The 14,641-nt window shown below is 36.7% G+C and overlaps 2 protein-coding genes and 1 long non-coding RNA gene across 5 annotated transcripts in view; 1 reads left to right on the top strand and 2 right to left on the bottom strand.

Moving 5' to 3' along the window:
• The window catches only part of CTSL (cathepsin L), a 52,081-nt gene extending 46,352 nt beyond the window's left edge, over positions 1 to 5,729 (bottom strand). Inside the window, exon 1 of the mRNA XM_083351997.1 lies at positions 5,725 to 5,729. The gene's annotated coding sequence lies outside the window, so the exon portion shown is untranslated. The remainder of the gene's footprint in view (positions 1 to 5,724) is intronic.
• Positions 1 to 11,896, top strand: part of LOC310633973 — a 44,300-nt gene extending 32,404 nt beyond the window's left edge. Inside the window, exon 3 of the long non-coding RNA XR_014491129.1 lies at positions 11,265 to 11,896. This is a non-coding gene — a long non-coding RNA (uncharacterized lncRNA). The remainder of the gene's footprint in view (positions 1 to 11,264) is intronic.
• The window catches only part of DAPK1 (death associated protein kinase 1), a 77,939-nt gene continuing 65,021 nt past the window's right edge, over positions 1,724 to 14,641 (bottom strand). For all 3 annotated transcript variants that reach the window (XM_083351983.1, XM_083351982.1, XM_083351984.1), the window contains 6 exons: positions 14,361 to 14,549; positions 13,377 to 13,574; positions 11,242 to 11,380; positions 10,356 to 10,476; positions 6,624 to 6,812; positions 1,724 to 4,071 (listed from right to left, as the gene is read on the bottom strand). In XM_083351983.1, the coding sequence (XP_083208109.1) occupies positions 2,839 to 4,071; positions 6,624 to 6,812; positions 10,356 to 10,476; positions 11,242 to 11,380; positions 13,377 to 13,574; positions 14,361 to 14,549 (2,069 nt within the window). In that variant the 3' untranslated portion in view covers positions 1,724 to 2,838. The remainder of the gene's footprint in view (positions 4,072 to 6,623; positions 6,813 to 10,355; positions 10,477 to 11,241; positions 11,381 to 13,376; positions 13,575 to 14,360; positions 14,550 to 14,641) is intronic.

Raw genomic sequence — 14,641 nt, 5'->3', positions numbered from 1 at the left:
TCCTGGAGCCAAGAAGCTCCACACAGATTTGCACTACTCAGGTGACCCTGAGGACACAGGGAAACCTCCAAACTGCTTCAACAACTCTTTTAAAGAATGCAAATGACCAGCTGTCTGCAAGGAATATAAATCCATCCATTCCCCACCATCCAGTCAGAGCTGAAGCAGCTTCTTGGATGAGAAGCGAAATGTCTTCAAACAAAAACAAGAAAGTCCAGTTGCCTCCTGAAAAAGCATCTTTGGAACAACCATGACCTGGATGACAGAATCTCCATAGACATTCTAAAGAAAGTTAACTTGCAAATCTGAACCTATTAATATAATTCATTTGCATTAAAAATAACAGATACTAGGAGGACACCATCAGACTTGTAGCAAGTTCTTTTGAACCAGGAAACTCTTTTTAATTTGTCAAGATATAATGTTTTGAATTGGTATTGAGCTACAACCAATCCCACATAGCCTTTCAGACCTCTCTGCCAGAAGAAGTTCATATCAACATTTTTCAAACTATTGCTTCCCCACAGATGTGGGGAATTAGGGTCTAATTCTAACCAACACAGCTGGTTGATTCAACCTCTCTTAAGGTCATCAGATGGAGATTTGAGTCCCTGCTGAAATTATCCTATGGAGAAGAATCATTATCTAAAAATACTGTATTTTATAAATAACATTTTAGTTGCTACTTCTACTTTAAAACCATGAGTTCAAGACAGATTTTGTCCCTTACCAATTCTGATAAAGTAGTATGACATATTAGAGCTAGGCAAAGCATTTAAAAGAAGTGCATTAAAAGTATTAAAGCATCTGTGTGACTTCCATCATGGCTGTGAAGGTTGTTCTCAGTTGTCTGGATGCACGTGCTAGGGCTGCCTTCAACGCCATTGTGTAAACATTCCACAGGCTTCAATCATGGATGTGTAAGATGCAAATGAATGCAAATCAAAATACTCTTGTAAAACAATGAAATGCACTGAAAATAAATTGGAAGTTGAAACCTGGAGATTCCATCCTAAGTAATCTTACCAACAGACATAGTTTAAAAAGGGAAGTTACAGAGCAACCATTTTTACAAGTTAAAATACAGCATATAACTTTTGTTGAAATTAATCACAGTCTTATGACCAAGATTCAGTCACACACACTTTTTAGTTTTTAGCATCATTTGTACAGAATTATGCTATAACATTAGCAATCTACATCATTCACTGCTTCAAACTGTAGAATCATCATATCAGAAAGGAAATTAACACAGACCTTCGCCAAAAATTCTATTTCCCCAAGAAGTCATTTCCTTTTCACACATTCTAAAAGTGATTAGTTAGCAAAGCAAAACCTTCAAAAACATATTTGGACACTTTTATTTTTGTACTTTCCCACGTCATTCTGTGAATATCCAAATCATGATCATAAAAATAGCCTTAATACTATTATTACTAAATACTATTTCCCATCTAGTTGACATATTACAAGATTGCTGATTGCATATTTATGCATTAAAATACATGCTATGCTTTGGGTAAAATTTTATACTTAATTCTGTCCAGTCCTGTCATAGAAAATTGTGATACATGAAATGGTTTCTTGGAATGAAACTTTGTAGCTGATGTTGGCTAGAAAGTTAAAATCAAGAGCTAACTGTTTTGCATGTCCATAAACCAAATAATTAATGTAATTAATGATATGAATGCAAATAGGAAATGAAGAATGATGAAAAAGTTGCAACAGGCAACAATTTATTTGTAAAAAAACTTTTAAAATTGTACTACAACAAAGATTAAGGAAAAACAGTATTAATATATACATATATTATATATGTATATACACATAATATATAGTGTACCTTTAAAATTACATGCTTTTCAGAAAAGAAGAAAGTCATTTTCCCTCATAGTAATTTTAAGCTCTTGCTTTCTTTAATAAAAACAAAATGAAATTAAACGTTCAAGTATAAGAAATAAGCACACTAGTATCTGAAAGTGGAAAACCATTTGCTTTGCACAAATGATCAGTGTTAAATACAGAGTAAGTTATAGTTAGCTAACACTTGTATATGTGCCTTGGTGAACTTTACACTTGTGTAAAATCTTTACCTGAGATATGTAGAAATAATGGAAGGTGCAAGTTCATGGAGTTCAAAAGTTTTCATTCCACTTCAACGGAAATAAACATTTATAATGTCTTACATATTTCTACCCTCATGATAGTCTACATGAGAGCTCTTCAGTGGAACAGATTTCATGTTACCAAGTATCTTATGCTTTATGACACACAAAGGCAACAACCACTTGCAACAACCAGCATGCAGACATGAAATAGAGGTAGCATTGTCTTACAGCTTCCACAGGAACAACTTGATTTTAACCACATGAGTCTTCCGCAAAAGGCACTCACTTTTTCATTTCTAAGCATGGTATTCAAATTCAAACCAATTAGCATTGTTTGGCTATGTTTTTAAAATAAACAAGGGGAAAAAGAGAGTGTGTAAGAAATGTAGCTTAATTATTGTGCAGTCTTCAGTACAAGGAAGGATGGTGTGTTAAAATGACCAGCTATTGAAGAATTAAACAGTTAAACCAATAGAATTCAAAAAAGTACAATAATCATTAAAAAGCAGATTGCAAAATAGCTGAAATTATACTAGCCTTTTATAACCAAAGTAAGAGCAATGTGTCACTTAAAAAGCAATGTTTCAGGGTTTTAGTCACTTAAAAAGCAATGTGAAGGAACAGAGACAACTCATTACAGTAATATACAGAACTTATAAATACCAAAAAGATTGCCATCCTGAACCCTTTCACATTAGCTGAAATTAGAAAAAGTTCCACATTATTACTTTTATCGAGAGACGACTGAACTAATTGAATTATAAGATGTCCCACTATTACAGCTTGAAGCATAGGCTTCCTGACCATTTGCATCGAAACTGACTCTGAAAACAGAAGATGCTTTCAATAAAAAGTCAGCTGCATCTCTGCGGCCCAGTTCCCTCAGCTTAGACATCAGAATACCCACAGTACTTTCAGGGGCATTTCCCCATTCCTGGAGAAGGGAATAGGATGGACTTGAGACATAGTCATTGGAACTCCCGTTATTTATATTATGCTTTGCGACCAGATCAGGGAGGCCCAAGTTCATTGCAAGAAGGCACCAATCCTTGCCCATAGGATCAGGTGGATCCAAAAGTCGGCTCAATTTCCTCCTTGTAAGTAGATTCAAATCTGATACATGGATATCCATTCCTAAACTTCCTTGTGAGTAAACATCAAGACACCCAAAGCACAATATGCTGCTAAAACTTTCTTTGTAACCACCCATGGTATTAGTCAAGGAGGTCTCTTTTTGACTTTGTGCGCGGAAAAAATCTCTTGGCTGGTAAATCATGACTGGCTCATGATGTTCCCTCAGCTGCTGAGGACTGAGATAATGTTTGATTGTCAACAGCCCTGGCAATGTGGTGGCTATCAAATTATCAATGGTACTGCATACAGAATCCAGGAATAAGCAGCATTTAATCTTCTCCATTTCCAAGCCTCTAACTTGAACCTCGATACCCTGACCATTGTTGACAAGTAGTACAAGAAGTTCAGCTCCACGGTTCATAATCTTTGATCCATTGACCCACAAACGTATATCTGCATCTCCCTCTGTGCTTTGTTGATGAATCCATCTACACAGATTCACTTGAACTTTATGAAAAATTCCACAAGGAAGTGGGGTTAGATGTTCCACAGGAACAATTCTAACACCACCATAAATCATAACTTCATCTTCTTCATCAGCCCAAGACCTATGGAGGCTATCAGTTTTAATCAAGGCTGGAATATCAATCATTGTTCCACTGCTGATATCTCTGGCACAGATGTCCATGGCATCCAAGACTTGTATAAGTTCTTCTACATCACTGTCTGGTATAAGGCGCTGGATATCTTCTATTGTATATCGACCTCTGTAGTGGTGGAGGGCTTTAGGATTCTCTATAGACAAAAGTCTTCCAAGGACATTTGAACATAGCCAGCGAGGATCCAGCAGAACAACATCTTGGACTGTCTCACTCTGCATGATGTTGATCTGTTTAGAAAGATAAAAGTCACATTCACATAATCACATATACACGAGAAAGGACAAGATCTACATGAGAGTCCTCAGGGTTTCTCAACCAGAGCTTTGACTGTAAAAAGCTAGGCTTGTGTTCAGATACCTATGATAGGTAGCCATTTGTGTACAAATACGTATAATCCTATTCACCCTAATGCTAACCTAACCCTAAGTAGGACTCAGTTTATAAGACTGAACGTAGAAAAAAACTAGAAAAAGATTGTTTTGTTCTACACCATGTTTTCTTCCCAATTTATTCAAGACTTTATGTATTTATTGGTGACAAATACCGTATTTTTCGGACCATAAGACGCACTTTTTCCCAAAAAAAGGGGGGAAACAAGGGCGCGTCTTATGGTCAGAAGGTGATCCGTATGGCCAGCCCCAACCTCTGCAAGTGGAAAGCAAGGGAGATTGCCAGGAGCACGAATCGGCACGTGCCGAGAAATGCCGATCTTGCACTCCTGCAATCTCCCTTGCTCGGTTTCAGCTTCCCTTGCTACAAGAGAAAGCAGGCTGAAACGGAGCGAGGGAGATTGCCAGGAACGCGAATCGGCCGATCTTGCGCTCCTGCAATCTCCCTCACTCCGTTTCAGCCTGCTTTCTCTTGTAGCAAGGGAAGCTGAAACCAAGCGAGGGAGATTGCAGGAGCGTGAGATTGGCCAATTCACGTTCCTGGCAATCTCCCTCGCTCCGTTTCAGCTTGCTTTCTGCAAGAGAAAGGCGGGCTGCAGGGCTGCCTCCATGGGTACTGCTCTAACGCGGAGAGGGAAGGACAAAGAGGGAGGAAGGAAGGAAGGAAGGAAGGAAGGAAGGAAAGAAAGAAGGAAGGAAGGAAAGAAGGGACAATGGGAGAGGGAGGGAGAGAAAGAGAGAGGGAGAGAAAGAGGGAGAGAGAGAAGGAGAAAGAAATAGGGAGGGAGAGAGAAAAGGAGAAAGAAAGGGAAATGGAGAGAAAGAGGGAGAAATAGAGGGAAAGAGAAAAAGAGGGAGAGAAAGAGGGAGAGGGAGAGAAAGGGAGAGAGAAAGAGGGAGAGAGAGGAGAGAAAAAGAAAGAGGGAGGGGGAGAGAAAGAGAAGGAGAGAGAGAAATTAAATTAGTAACATGATTGTTAAGTGAATCTGGTTTCCCCACTAACTTTGCTTGTCAGAAGGTTGCAAAAGGCGATCACATGACCCTGGAACAATGTGACCATCATAAATAAGAATCGATTGCCAAGCATCCGAATGTAAATCACATGACCCTGGGGATGCTGCAACGGTCATAAGTGTGAAAAATGGTCATAAGTCACTTTTTTCAGTGCCGTCATAACTTTGAACAGTCACTAAGTGAATTGTTGTAAGTCGAGGACTACCTGTACTATCATTTTTTTTTCCTTTTTTGGGGGGTCAAGTTTTTGACACCTTGCTGGGCGACTGGTGGTACTCAGACATTCCCTTGTCCTAAATGTGGTACAACAGATGAAAAGGTTGAAAAGCCCTGTTTTAGTATACATGGTACTATTTGATTCAGAATATTTTTTTTTCTTGTTTTCCTGCTCTAAAAACTGGGTGCGTCTTATGGTCAGGGTGCGTCTTATGGTCCGAAAATACAGTACATTCCTCATGTAATTTCTAGCATGTAAGAGAAAAAACCCCCTAACTTTAATATCCTAGTTAACAACCATGTTTATGCCAATTGTAAAAATGATTATAAAACTGAGACAAGTCATTAGTGACCTGCTTAATGACTTATGACCAAAATTCTATGCTCAATTGTGGTCATTAAGTGGGGACTACCTGTAAATCTATTTTTCTTAACCACTAGGCTGCCATAAATCTTTTCACATGCAATGACCCTATTCAATGCAATATGAATTTCTCTAGTTCCAAATTCAGTCATAGTCTTCAATATTAGATTGAACTTTACAACAAGAAGAAGCAAGTTAAGCTGTTTCTATCTTTTAAAAACACCAGTTGGCATAAAGGCAGTTTCTCTTTGTGCTGCAGCAGGAAGTAGGTCCTGCTTGGTTTCTCTACTGCAGACATGTCAAACACAAGGCCCGGGGGCCGGATCCGGCCCGCGAAGTGGTTTCATGCGGCCCCCGAAGCCATCCTGGACACAGTGAGGGAACAGCCCCCACTGCCTTGGCCCTAGCCCAGAGACCCTCCTTCTGCCAGAGACCCTCAGATCTGTCCCACTCCTGCCCGGGCCCCCATAGGCACCCTTGATGTGAACGATGTAGAGCTGGCCACGCCCACCCAGTAGGCCATATGCACTCGAGCCACACCCACCCAGTAGGCCACGCCCACCCTGGCCATGCCCACCCGGCCCCCTGAGGGCAACGCAATGCTGATGCGGCCCTCAATGAAATTGAGTTTGACACCCCTGCTCTACTGTGTGCTTTGTGTGCATGCAGAACTTAGAATAAGGAAAACTTAGTAGGGGCAACAATTTGCAAGCAGTGTGATAGGCAAATTCCACTGCATAAACATTTATATAATTAACACTTATAGAATTATCCATGTAATTAATATATTACTTACTTCGCCTATACTGTGTAGCTGGAGGGCTATATGCCGAATCTCATCTTCACTTGCTAATGGATTAAGTTGATCTTGCACATCATATATAAACTGTTGAAGGGACATGAGCTGATTGGGCCCATTCATTTTCCTCCATGATGGTAGAGTGGAAATTATTTTTTCACATAAGTGAGTCATAGGTGGACATGTCTATAAAAAATCATAGTAGATATTAACTTGGTTTCTAGAATGCAAACTCTTTATTTTTGCTTAGATTTTGTCTAAGATATTTTAATAAAGTAATCAATTATATATATATATGTGTGTGTGTGTGTGTTAAGTATTTGTTAAGTATTTTAGAATACCTTGCTAGGCCCAAATATGGGCCAAACCTTATTGCCTGTATCAGCCTAACCTAAGGCCATCCACAAGCTGTGTAGTCACAATCCAAAATTTTTTTTGGATTGCTAACCAAAAAATTTACACAAATAATGAGTTGTCACAGTTGTGACTACAGCTTGTGGATGGCCTTAGGTTAGGCTGATACAGGCAATAAGGTTTGGCCCGTATTTGGGCCTAGCAAGGTATTCTAAAATACTTAACAAATACTTAACACATATCTCCCTTGCCTCTCAGCTAGCAAAGTGAGAAAGAGCCTGTGACCTAGAGGTTAAAACAACTGCTTATGTGCAATCGGCCCAGGTTTGAATCTCAGAAGGGTATGGCTGACTGATGAGAACAAATGAGTTTGAAATGGCCATATCAGTCTCCCACTAATAATGAATTAGGGAGGCTGAGATGGCCATTTCGAACTTATTTTGTTCTCATCAGTCAGTCATACCCTTTATCTGAGATTCGAACCTGGGCTGATTATATATTAGGCAGTTGTTTTAACTCCCTGAGCCACAGCTTCTTTCTCTCTTTATTAGCAGGAAGCAAGGGAGATATGTGTTAAGTATTTGTCAAGGCTTTTTTTGAATACACCTTGCTAATTAACTCTTTCTTTCCTGTTTTTGCCTAACCCAAGGCTATCCACAGGATATAGTCAACTTATGACAGCTCATTATTTGTGTAAATTATTCAGCCTCCCTAATTCTTTATTAGCAATTTGAATAAGTTACACAAATAATGAGCTGTCATAAGTTGACTATATCCTGTGGATAGCCTTGGGTTAGGCAAAAACAGGAAAGAAAGAGTTAATTAGCAAGGTGTATTCAAAAAAAGCCTTGACAAATACTTAACACATATCTCCCTTGCTTCCTGCTAATAAAGAGAGAAAGAAGCTGTGGCTCAGGGAGTTAAAACAACTGCCTAATATATAATCAGCCCAGGTTCGAATCTCAGATAAAGGGTATGACTGACTGATGAGAAAATAAGTTCGAAATGGCCATCTCAGCCTCCCTAATTCTTTATTAGCAATTTGAATAATTTACACAAATAATGAGCTGTCATAAGTTGACTATATCCTGTGGATAGCCTAATTTCCTGTAAGTGAAATTACAGATTACACTGAAATTACTAACATATGGCCCCTTTGTGCAAATATATTTTTTATTCAGTGGTTAGATGAAATTTGAACTTGTTTCATGAAAAAGATTTTATTTCTCAAATCCATGCAAACATCCCACCTGAAGTTGAGTTTCATCTTTCCTCTTATCTCTATTGCTTGGACTATTTTTCTTATTTCATAAAAATAACTCCTAAATTGCCTTTTTCACTTGCTATAGCAATCAAAGGTTTTATTAAGTGGATAAATAAGATATTCTTTCATAAAATGGGCAGGCATTTGTGTAGTTACTGAACATAAAGTTGCATGTGTTAAATAATTTAGCACAGAAAACCAATAGTTTTAACATATATAGTGGGCAGTATTATTAGCTACAACATATACTCTGTTTCCTGCTAATAAGACTAATAACATTAGACAGGCATTGTTGAGAGTTTGGAAGAAGTACAGACATAAGCTAGATTGTAAGATACCATTGTGGGCAATCCCAAAACACGCAATAGAAAATATAAATGTTGGTTTTAAACATGATGTGACTACGTACAAAGAGATTTTAAGCTTGGAAAGAAATGTCTGGTGTTTGAAACCATATAGCCTCTTGCGAGATGAGAAGATTGTTCAAACTTGGTTTCAATATACTCAGCTACGGGCCAGGTGGAAAGAAGATCAGAAAAATGGTTTTACAATGACTGATGAAAATCTGATAAAGCAAATCAGAAATCAGGGTCCAGCACATATTAAACGGATATATCTTGCTTTGATAGAAATTGACTCAGAAACAGAACTTGTTAAAGATTGTATGATTAAATGGGCCCAAAACATCCAAGAAGTTATTACAATGGACACGTGGGAAAGGATTTGGGTGAGGAACGTAAAATTCACACAAGCTCAAAATTTAAGAGAGAACTTTTATAAAATGTTTTACAGATGGCATTTAGATCCTAAAAAGCTTGCAAGTATGTATCCGAACTATCAGCCTAAATGCTGGAGGTGTGGTGAAGAAGATGCAACATATTTTCATATATGGTGGACTTGTAAAAAGGTTAAGGCTTTTTGGATAAAAATTTGGTGGAATATGCAGAAGATTTTTAAGCAAAGGATAAAGTTTTGTCCGCAACTTTTTTTGTTGGGAATAATTACAGATGCTACGGTTGTGGACACTAAGCTGATGTTGAATTTAATTACGGCAGCAAGACTCTTAGTAGGTCAATATTGGAAGAAGGAGGAACTGCCGACTATAGAAGAATGGACTTTAAAGGTTTCTGACCTGGCAGAGATGGCAAAGATCTCGGCTTATTTGAAAGATCACTCGCAAGAACGTTATGTTATGGAGTGGAGAAAATGGATTGAGTATATCCAGAACAAAAATGGGACTAAGAAGTTTCATGTAGCATTTGAATAAGTCTTCCTTTCTTTTCTCCTTTTTTTCCTCTTTTTTTTATATATCTTATATTAATAGTGTTTGTAGTTATCCTATATGAGCTAGAGAGAGATAGATTTTAGAGTTTATGGTTGTTAGCATATGGATGTTTATGATTGTTTTTTTTGGTTTTTTATACCTTGTACTTAGCTCTGGGAAGTCGGGGGGGAGGGGAGGGGGGGGAGGGAGGGATAGGGGAGGGGTAGGGGGGATTGTTAAAGATAAAATGTATGATAAAACTTTTCAATAAAAAAAGACTAATAACATTATTGCCACAAGTCAACCAGCCTAAAAGATTGGGCAACATATATTGACCACAACACTTAAAACAAGATAAGCCAAACTTAAAGTGTGGCTTAATCTCTATTGACTGAAGTTATGTAAGTTACAAATAGAATAAAATCAATAATATATTCATTGATAAATTTAAAAAACACTGAACTAGCTTTCCTTAACCTGATGACCTCCAATACAACAGCCCTTCAGTTCCCAGAATTCTTAGGCAGCTATATGAAAATTCAAGGAGTTGCAGTTTTAATAGGTTGCTAGGTTGGAGGACAGTCTTGTTGTCTTCTAAAAAATGGGCAGGAATTCTCCCACCAAAAAAAGTTCAACTTTGTTGAGACATGTTTTAAAAAAACAATGTATTATGATAAAAACTTAATAAGCAAAAGAGTACATTTCTGTTCTAATTCATATAAATGTGACTCCAATCTAACTATTATTTTTAACATTCTCCCATATCAGGAGTGGCATAACTGTAGTTGAATTCAAAATAGGTAAGGACCTGCTCAGTGATTACACAGTGGGTGTACATACAACTTACAGAGATAATCTGACTGCGCAACTCTTGAAGATGGTTTCGGAGAATCTTCATATCTTTTGAACCTGATGCTCCAGCATCTAGAATAAATAATCTGTCCAAAATGTGAAGGTCATTCCCAAACCTAAAAATAAAATGATTTATCATTTTAATCCCAAAGTCCAATTTTACCTTTTTCTAACTAAATAAATTTGGCAGATTTAAAATTTTTCTTGAGATCACAAATGAAGCAATCCACTTGTTGTTTGACTCTGTGGGTATTTGAAAGCAAGTTCCGTTAAATTCAATCACTTGTTTCTGTTTTAACTATTTATTTTCTTCACTACATTTATTTTTATTTATATTTCATACTTCTTAACTGACCATCTCCCTCAAAGAGGAGCTATACTGGTCCCTTATCCAGTTTCTCCAAAAATAAAGGGAGACTGGATGTTTCTTCTAATTTTAAACATAGTTCATTTTTTTATTTCTGAAGTCAGAAATCTATTTATTGTATCAATGGTTAATCCAGACTGTCTAGGAACTCATGCTTCTAGCTTGCTTAAACTACTAAATCTAAAATAAATTTGCACTGGAATAAAAAAAACTAGAATGTATTAAAAACTTTTACAGACACTAGAAGCTTTTAGTCCATTCTGTCAAGGCATGGAAGGTGGAGAAGTCTTCAAGATGGTGGCAACACAGTCCTATAAGAGAAACTATTGCTTCTTGAAGTATAAAATAGTATAATTAATATGGACTTATTCTTTTCCTGTGCATAGGAGCACTTCATTTTTCTTTAAAAAAGTTAAATTAATTCAGTTAGTTCATGTATATGAAAGAGTTAAAATATGCTAATTTCAAAATATAGAATATATTCCTGTAATTGATATTATGTTTTCTCTCTTACCTATTCCTAATTTCTTTCAAAAGTGATGTATCTTTCTCATATTGGAACTCTCCTCCAGCAGAACGTGGAAGATTCACAATATCTGCATGTGTAGCCACCAGTGCAACATGAGGTGGGGTTTTCAGCCTTCCTCCGAAAGCTTCAGAAGACAAAGAATGAAGACTTTCAGGACAAACAGATTTGTCTTCCTGTTACTGTAATATGCTTCTGTATACTTTGTGTTCTTGGTCTGAAGAGATTGGCTATATTTATTCTACATTTATTCACACTACTCCATTTTATGAAACAAAGAAAACACATTATAAATGGGAATAGTCACAAACTGTCCATTTACTAAATAAATATACATTTTAGAGGTTAGTTTTTTTAAAAAGAATTTATCCATTAGATTCAATATCTACAGTACTGCAAATTTATGGTAGATATTACAGGCAAGGAATAACTGATCTAAAACCCATTCATACAATGATATGAATGCAACTTTACAGTACTTACACAAAGAGAGAATTAAGTATGAAAGCCTTGGAGATACCATGAAAAAGAATGGGAAAGTGAGAGAGAGTGAGAAAGAGATACAATTGGGACAAGAATGAGGTAACACTAAACACAACTCTGCACAAATACATCATCTGGAGAAATAACGTTATGTTGTTTTTTTGAAAAAATAGTGGTTTCAACCTTGTAGTAATTAATTACAATACTCAGTAGCATTACCACAAAAATCAATGAGCAAAAACTAATATTTCCATTAAATGTAAATAATGTAAAAACACATTCTAACTTCTTTTATTTCTTTGAATTATAAACATGGATTTACATTTTATATTCACTAGAAGAATGCTTAAGCATTAAATATTTCAAATGAATATTTAATATTTCAAATGAATATATATGTTCGAACACACATATATATCCACACATTGTAGCAGATTCCTTCATGAACTAACACTATTGAAAATGTTGCTGACAATGAAACAGCATTCCTGCTAATGTTGGGAGTCAAGTGGTCAGTCTCTCCCCAAAGCCAAAAGCTCCAACTATTATTTAATATTCAAAGAAGGGGGTTGGATCAGGTTGAGGTTTCACAATTGGCTACATATTATTTATATCTATATATCAATCACACATATAAACACACATGTATATTAAACATACACACACACACACACATATATATATATATATATATATACATGCACATGTACACAGATATACGCACAGACATATAATTGTACAGGAGTTATTCTAACATAAATATTTCTCAGAATGTAATCAGTATTGGTTCCTGATGATGTGCAAAAAGGCTGCACTGAAAATAAAATTCAGTGTTAATAATTAACATCTATGCACATTTCTTAAAAATTCAATGTGCACTTCAGTGACTGTTGAAATATCTGAAAAAAAATTCTTAGCTCCAGCATTTATTTTCTCCAACTTGTTGATGCAGTAAATCTTCCCATACAAAAAAAATATTGAATGAATGTGCAACAAATAGGAATGTACATATGGCTGACTTGGGAAAAGCCAATTAATTCCCATGTACCTTGGGTGACTGTTTGCAAAAGATAAATACCCAGCCTATGCAAATCATTCAAGGGGATTCTTTTTGCTTGCAAGGGAGGTGTCCCTGGGGAACTGGTCCCTGGGAAAGCCAAGAAGATACTGCAGCTACTTAAGGATGTGGCATGGCTGCTTCAAGGTTCTTCAAAACTCTTGGGGGGAGGGGAGGGAAGGGACAGGTGTAAATGAAAACAGTCATTTTATCTGCATAGCTGAGGAAGCTTTGCACAGGAGAAGAAAATAGCAACATTATAATATTAACGGGTTATCTTTAATAGTGTCAGCATGGAATAGAAAATCTTTTAATCCCATGATGTGACCATTTAATTAAAATTTTAGTAACGCTGTTTGGACAGAAATTTAATCAATGCATTTTAATTCTGTTTTTCAATGAAAATGTCACATAACAGGTGAAAAGTGATTCACTGAGATAAAGTAAAGATGATCCTGAATTACGTGAATTGAATCTTTTCTAAAGTATGGAACAATGACATTAATAGATACAGTTTATAAGCAATTTAAGACAGTATGACTAAGATATCTCATCAGTACGCTCATCATGTAAATAAACATACCTATAGGTTCTTCAACGGGAACTAGTGATTTTAAAAAACTAAGCCAAAAGGTCACTTGGTTCAACTGTATTTCATAAGGTTCTTCAAGGCTAAAAAGCACAATGTGAACTGAGGTGGGGTCATTTGCAGCAAAATAATCATAGCAGCAGAAATAGACAGGATTTCCAGAGAATTCCCATACACTGAAATCACCAATTCCTACCAGAACAAAAAGTATGAAAGAAATGATGAAATGTTAACAAAACATTATTTCCAGAGACAGAAATCACAATATTTTTCTCAGAACAAGATTCAGCAGTCCATCTGCATTTGAAATACAAAGACCACTCGTTTGAAGACAGCAAAGTCCACATATTGGACTGGTTTGAAAGAGGAGTCAAAGAGGCCATCTATGTTAAAACTGAACAGCCCTCTCTCAATAGAGGAGGAGGGATAAGACACCACCCATCTCCTGTTTACCGCACAGTCCTTTCAGCAGTTCCAAAAAGGTTCCACACCCATTTGTACTATTCAGGTGACCCTGAGGGCACAGATAAACTTCCAGGTGGCCCCAATGACTCTCAGAAAGTGTGCTAATGACCAAATGACTGGAATATAACTTCTTCCATTCCCTACCATTCAGTCAGAACTGAAGAATTTTTTTTGGCTGAGAAGTGAAATGTCTTCAAGAAAAAACAAAGAAAGTCCAGTTCCTTCTTGAAAAAGCACTTTTGGGACAACCATGACCTGGATGACTGAGAATCTCCATAGACAATATTTTTCTCAGAATGTTTTACATTTGCTGGATGTCCCATTATTTTGTAAACTATCCGTAAGTCTCCATTCAGACTCCCCACCCCTCACCCAATTTACTTTTACCTTCTTCAAAATTAACCTGTAGACGTCTTTAAAAAGTACCACAATAAGTCCAGGGTAAAAAATAGGATGTATTTAAGCTCAAGAAGCTCAGATGTTAATAGCATAAAACCAAAGTTTATACTTTACCATTCAAATAAGCATTCTGTACATCAATGCCCTTTGTGGACTGGTCATCCATAGAGCAATGGGAATGATGAGAGGGAGAAACAAATACTTCCAACATCCCTTTGGTCAGGCCTGGCTCAAACATCATGCTTCGGCTTCTCACGCTAACATTCTCACAGCCAGGATACAGATTTGAAATACTTACTGAAACTGGATAAGAGAAAGAATATAAATTAAAGATTATAAACTTTGGAAAGTTGGCCACTTAATGATTTCAAACTGTGTAGAATCAAAAGTGGCAA

This window comes from Vipera ursinii (assembly GCF_947247035.1).
Source record: "Vipera ursinii genome assembly, chromosome: 2".
Lineage (NCBI taxonomy): Eukaryota > Metazoa > Chordata > Lepidosauria > Squamata > Viperidae > Vipera > Vipera ursinii.
The sequence above is the reverse complement of the archived record's forward strand: the minus strand, read 5'-3'. Positions and strand labels throughout refer to the sequence as shown.